Source organism: Morone saxatilis, unplaced genomic scaffold (genome assembly GCF_004916995.1).
Source record: "Morone saxatilis isolate NCDOM2014 unplaced genomic scaffold, NCSU_SB_2.0 Contig11, whole genome shotgun sequence".
Lineage (NCBI taxonomy): Eukaryota > Metazoa > Chordata > Actinopteri > Moronidae > Morone > Morone saxatilis.
In genome coordinates, this window is record NW_023339663.1 from 7,090,660 (window position 1) to 7,097,561 (window position 6,902).

At 43.2% G+C, this 6,902-nt stretch overlaps 1 protein-coding gene across 6 annotated transcripts in view; it reads right to left on the minus strand.

Moving 5' to 3' along the window:
* Positions 1–6,902, minus strand: part of tle3b (TLE family member 3, transcriptional corepressor b) — a gene marked incomplete at its 5' end in the record, with an annotated part of 22,390 nt that overhangs the window by 12,244 nt on the left and 3,244 nt on the right. The window contains 4 exon segments of one of the 6 annotated variants that reach the window (XM_035652183.1): positions 261–383; positions 2,954–3,012; positions 3,799–4,000; positions 6,365–6,403. In XM_035652183.1, the coding sequence (XP_035508076.1) occupies positions 261–383; positions 2,954–3,012; positions 3,799–4,000; positions 6,365–6,403 (423 nt within the window). 6 annotated transcript variants of the gene reach the window in all.

Consider the following 6,902-nt stretch of genomic DNA (forward strand, 5'->3'; position numbering starts at 1 on the left):
TAGTAGTAGTAGTAGTATTATTATTATTATTGTTGTGAATCTTCATATATGTTGAATTGTAGATGTTTGTATGTTCAGCTGACATGTTGTGCAGCGACTAGAAGACAGTCCCATGAAATAAAGCCTTCCTGAAACTCCAGTATGGTAACCTTTTAAAGGAGTAGCCTAAAATAGTGCCTGTGATACCACAAGGACCCCACCAACAGCTGAAGAAGAAGAGCAGCAAACTCATTGTGTAAAAAAAACGATAAAACACTCACATATCTGCTCATGCTGTCTTTGTCGTCCACTTTGCGTTTCTTGGAGTCGAGACCGTAATCTGAAGAGCTGCGGTGCTTCTCGCTCGACGCCCGCAGGCTGTCTGATGGCGACACTGAGTTATTCTGCCAACGACAACAACAACAACATGCAGCCAGACCACATCAGTCACCAGTTCCCTCTGAATGTGCTACACACCTTTGACATCCTCAAAACACCGTCAACAACCACATCATATAGCGATACGCTTCAACTCCTACGAACATTACTGTGTGTTTCATGTTGTAGAATAAAGTGAGCTCCACTGTATAAATCTATCTATGTATATCTATATATGACCTTCAGTCAAGTGAATAATTTGGGGCTTCAAAGCAGCAAGTGACAAACCCGCAGCAACCAGAGAAGCCGTAAACAACCACAGGGTGCGTTTAAGTCCAGGCATGGCTCTGGAGCCTTTTCATTTGTCAGAGCAATATTGACTGTAAAGCTAAACGCACAATGCTCCTGGAGTGATTTGGGATAGAAGGTGCAGAAGAGGATTCTGGGACAGCTTAACCCTGCTGCTGCTGCTGCCAAGGCAGTGGAGCAAGGAGGAAACAGACAAAGGCGGCTGAGCAAACCCACAAACACACAAAACGCCTCTGGAAGACAAAAGCATTAACTCGCAAGCTGGGTGATGTGCAGGGCAGATTGAGCAGAGGTGGAGAGAAAATGTGAGGTGGGAAGCAGAGTGCAGCATGGGATGCTTGGTGTACATTATACACACACATACACACACACACACAACGAGACATCTAATCCTCTTGTAGACCCTCAGTGACCTGGTCAGAGACACGCTTGAACCAACATCAACAATTTAGGCCAAACACAGCTTGCATTCCTGACTGTACTTTTTCTCTGTGTGACATACAAACATAAAGAAAAGTGACCAGGATCTCTCACTGTGGAGCTATAAACTCATGTTAATTAGTCTCTGTGTCTGTCTGTCTGTGTGTGTGTGTGTGTGTGCGTGTTGTGCGTGTGTGTGTGTGGTGCCAGGTCGGTGACAAAACAGAGAAAATGACAGCGAGAGTTCATGAAACTCAAGCCAGAGTAATACAAAAATTTTAAAAAAAAGGAAAGAAAGAAAAGACCATTTTGAAGGAAACTTGGAGCAAGAGTGCAATGTGGAAGACACAAAGAGTGTTGCCAGCGAGAAAAAGAGCCATGAAAGAGGCAGAGTGAAAAATGAGCGGAAAAAAAGAGGAAGAAAGACAAGAGAGCAAAACAGGAAAGGAACTTGGCAAGCAATGAGAGCGTAGCAGTGTGGCAATGAGTTCTCCCCACTAGTGGGAATGCCCGGACAGGCTGGCACTCTCTCAGAAGCTGCAAACGGGGTTTTTGTAGTCTGGGCACTGGTGTGGTGGGGTAGCACTGCCAAACAGGCCGACAGGCAAGGAGAGAGGGAGGAGGGAGGAGGAAGGGTGAGGGCGAGCACACCCTGAGGCCGGCCCACACTGTCAGGAAGCTCAACAAATCCCTGCCTTCATCAGAAACAGGAAGATATGGTGAAAGAGGGAGAGGGAAGATGTCTGACTGCTTGGCTGCGGATGACGGGAAGAGAAAGAAGAGCAGCAGAAGAAGGTGACAAAAAAAAACTGAGCTGAGGAGAGTGAGGATAAAACACACACACTGCGGTCGGCCAGTTAATGGCACATCCCTCCTTCTCAGGTTAAAATACAGGAATTTGTTCAGCTACTGTTGAAGAATTTTGGTCTGGCTCGGTGTGAAGATGCTGCCTGACAGACAAAAAACTCCAACAGCAGCATTACAGCCTGTCTGTGTACCTGAGCCTGTGACCTTTAAAGGATTGCTTAGACTCAGAAACCCTGCACTTGCCTCCAATTCTGGTATCAGATGACCTGAGACAACGGGACAGGAAGACGCTACGTGTGTGTGGGTGTGCGCACTGGAAAGGAGAGGGAGGGCAGGGCGGTGGGGAGATCAGGTGAGGTAGTACTGGCAGCCGCTCGTCACCATACGAGATGGGGGAAGAGTTTGGGTTCCCTTCAGACATGAGTGGGCTCATTCAGGATGACCAGTCAATGGGAACTCAATCTGGCCGAGCAGATCCAACAGAGCGTTACGCTCCAGCTAACTGAGAGCTTTAAGCCAGTCCAATAAACAAGGGCTTTAACATGAGAAGGAAGAGGGAGAGAAAGAGAGAGAGATAGAGACAGAGGGGGAGAGAAGAAGTGGTGGAAAGAAGTAAATGAGTAAGATAAGAAGAAGAGAGAAAATAAAAAGCCATACACAAATGAAAAGGAGAAAGGTAGATAAAAGGAGATGAAAAGGAGTCAGATATTGGACACATGCAACAGTGAATCCTTTAAAGTGGCGAGGGAAGAAGAGAAGGAGAGTCAAAGTCGCTTTTAATTGTGCTGAAATTAAAGGAGGCAGCCGACCTCTAATCCTCGCCCAGTGATTGGAGTCATTTTCCACCTGGATTAGATGGCACTGGCTTATTTGGCCAGACTTCATTATTTGATTTCAGTCACTCCCCAGAGTACAAAAATGTATGTGTTCTTACACAGAGAGCATGAATTTCTATTGAACAGTGGGCTTAAGTCTATGTAAAGTACACCTAATCACCAAACACAGCGAGCCAGAGAGCGACAAAGTCAAGAGACACACAGGAGATGGAGAGTCAACGTACCGTGCTCGACTCGCGTTCTTTCAGAGGAATGGCCAGAGGCGAGTGAAAAGATGAGGGTCCAGGAGAGACAAAAGCAAAACACAAATTAGTATGCGTGTCACCACGACTCCCAACGCCAATCAGATAACAGTAATGACATCATCATTCAGCTAAAAGATTGAGCTCATGTATGCAACTCTTTATTAATTATTAATAAAACTACTTTCTAATGAGATGTCTTTATTTACTGATGCTTTGGATGAGTCATTATTGACTTCAGGTGTTGATCCTCCTCCAGCAGAACACTTTTATCTTTAGTTCATCAGGTAGAAACTCCAAGTTTTATTCATTATTTAACATTTATAAATATATACTTAGTGAACTGCTAGAAAACCCCTTTATTAATGTCTTCACATCTATAATTACAGATGACTTATGAACTTCTTCTTTTGGATTATTAGAAAGCAAGAAACTTGTGATCCTTAATGACGTTTATTTATTAATTATTAACATATATAACTGCAGACTCGATGGCATATTAGTGAGAAACTCAAACTTTTATTAATGACTTTTAACAATCTGGCTTATTAGAAAGTGGTAGCTTCATTTCCAATAAGAAAAAGCTGCAGAAGGTTGTACTTTATTTTATATTAGACCGACATTACCACCTGTATGTATGATAAATGACTCATTCTTGATCCTCTACACTAGCTGTAGAGTTCAAACGTCTTTCCTGTTTCCTAACTGGAGTTTAACCTGTTTAATTCTGTACATAGACACTAAAACATACAGTGACACAGTTGTTTCTGTGATAAATATAAATGATTTCTATAAATATAAAGTCTGTGGCAGGCTGTGCTCCTCACCTCTGTGCTCCAGGTCGTGGTGGTTCTTCTCGTCCTTTACGGGCAGGTGGGCCTGGCTGCCAAGAGCGCCCAGAGCCAGCAGGCCGGAGCCAGCGCCCGTTACAGGGGGGATGCCGGGCGGTTGCAGGCCTGAAGGGTGTGGGGGCAGCTGGACTGGGGGGCCGTGGGCAGCGTGAGAGAGGTGTTGAGCCTGAAGCTGCTGCTGCTATAAACAAACGCAGAGAGACAGGGAGACAAGAAAGAGGACAAGTGGGTCGGCTGGGAAGTGAATCCATGAATGAATGCACTCTACTCATGCATTAGAGCTGGCCCTGACAACATTTAGTTCAAGGCCAAACCGTTTATGCATAATAGCAGCCTGACAGCGGCTGCCAACATGCTGATCCAGCTCATTCACTGTCTGAGGGGGAAAAACTGATTGTGTTCGTCGCTGTAGACGTACAGTGTGAATACCATCTGGTTGAAAGCGTTAGACGGTAGAACACATTCATTTCTGTGTGTTAGTACTTCATCTCAAGGTCTTTAGCATTTGACTGTTCATTATTATCCTAAAATACACATTTTACCGACTTCAAACACGCTGATTTTTCACACTAATTACAGGCTAGTAAAATATATTTTGAGTGACTTATTTTCATCTGTCAAGTATTGTTTGATTAACTCTATAAAATGTTTAGTCTAAATTGCTCAACATTAGTGAAAAATGACCATGATTGCTCTCCAGAACTCAAACTGAGGCCTTGAAATTGCTGGTTTTTGTTTGACCAACAAATTAAAACTGCAAATATATTCGATTTACACTGATATAAAACAAATCCCCACATTTGAGAACCAGAGAATATTTGAAAATGATTTAAACAAATGAATCAAAATTACCGCTGATTCATTTTCTGTTGATTGACTAATACAAAAGTTGACAATCAGCTCTGAGCAAAGGTTTGCACATGAATGAGCTGCAGTGTTTATACTACAGACCTGGAACTCTGTTCATATCATGCTCTTAGAAATTGCTTATTGTTTCTTAGACCTTTATGAAACACCTATGTTTCACTCCAACAACAACAAGTCTCCTCTGGTCGTCAGAAATGGAGCCGAGCGTTTATGCTCACACCCGAACCGCTGTGCTTCAATCATAGCTGGGACAGTTAAAAATCAATAGGTCTGCACTTGAAAACCTCAAAACCTTTCAACACTCTGGAAAACCAAGCAAGCATGCCCACTCCTCTAGCAAAATGCTGTTAAGCACAGACACAGTGGAGAACACACACACCTCCCAAGAGGCCATGGACGTCTGTGCGAGAGAGGAGTGAGTAGATAGACAGGAGTTAAATAGCCACTCAGGCAAGAGGGAAGCAAGTGCTTTAAAACAAGGTTAAATAACACTTAGCACGTCCATCAACTGCCTCTTCAAAAAAAAGAAAAAAGAAAAAACATGATTGCTATTCTGCTTGCTAGATAGAACTTCAATAACCTCATCCATACATTCATTACAGAACCAGAAGAGGCTACATCTAGTGGCTTACCACACTTAAAGGTTTATTCAGCCAACTGGCCATTATTCAGTCAGCTCATTACGTTGAGCTGGACCTGAAATCGTACAATGAATATAAGCGACTGAGGGGCGGCATTGTTAATCGATATTGTACTGGTGCGCCGAGCAGCCTATTTGTTGCGAAGAAGGAAAAGCGAGCAGAAAGAGAGAAGCAGGGGGCAGCCAGAACAAGAAAAGGAGGGAGAGGCAGAATCAGAAAATAACAAGAGAATGAAAGAGAGAGGGATTGAGGCAGGGACGTCCCTATTCAGTGTGCCTAATGAGGAAAAGCGTGCAGGGATCATTATCAAGAAGCCTCATTAACGAGCTATGGCTGAGGAGAGGAGAGACGAGAGACGATAGAAGAGAGAGAGAGAGAGAGAGAGAGAGAGAGAGAGAGAGAAAGAGAGAGAGAGAGAGAGAGGAAGAGAGACGAGAAGAGAGAAAGAGAGAGAGAAGAGAGAAGAGAGAGAGAGGGGGGGGGGAATTCAGAAAATAAATTGCTTCCAATTCAATATTCATGGATAAAGAGCTGGCTTCCTTTCACACTTATCTTTTTTCATTATGTGTAAATGCCGCCGCAGCTCAAGCAACTTCCACAGGAAACAGGCAATTAAAGTTAACTAGGCGAAGCTGGCTCCCTGCAGAACAGTACTGTCAGGTGGAACAAGCATCAACAGCACCAGCACAAACCAGCTGGCAGACTGGCTTAATAAGTCTGGCAGTGATCGCCACATTACCTACTTATGTTTGTGCTTTTACAACGGCTTCTGTGGCTCGTCATATTTCCTGAGATTTCCAAAGATTAGACTACTACTAAAAACACAGCGCCGAAAATAGACCCGATTGATTTTTAGTATTGGAACAGGATTAAAGATTAGACGGTTTTAAAGATTAGATATAAAGAGCTAAATACCATAAACACATCTGATTCATGCTTTGTCCCCCCAAACGGCATCATGTCCCCCTCACAAAGACTTGCTGGCAATCAAAAAACAGACTGTTTCTCTATGTTTGGACTTCCTGAACACTGACCATAAAAGCAGGGTAGACACTATGAGGCGGCGGCTGCTGCTGTTGGGTCAAAAGAGGGGGGGAGAGGAGAGATTCAGCCAGAAATGATACAAGCAAGAACATGACAATGAAAACTGGGGATGCAACTAACAGTTATTCACATTATTGGTATATCCCACAGATTGTATAATTGGGATGCATTTTTCAGTTTGTGCAAAGTGAAACGTCTTCAAGCTGCTTGTTTTGTCCCAAAATACCAAAATATTCAGTTTGCAATCAAAGAAAAACATCAGATATTCACATTTAAGAGGCTGTAACCTGCACAGTTTAACTCTCTGCTGAACAACTATTGGATTAATCAACTAATCGTTTAACTCTAATGCTAAATTAATTAGGGACAACACTGAGCTTGATCTGTTAACTAGTGAATCTAATAATAAAGCTGTCTATAAACCATCCTCCTAAAACACGGACAAAATCTCAGACTGCTTGTAGAAAATCTAACACACTCAAACTAGGGCTGCACAATATGGTAAAAACATCATATTGCAATTACTTC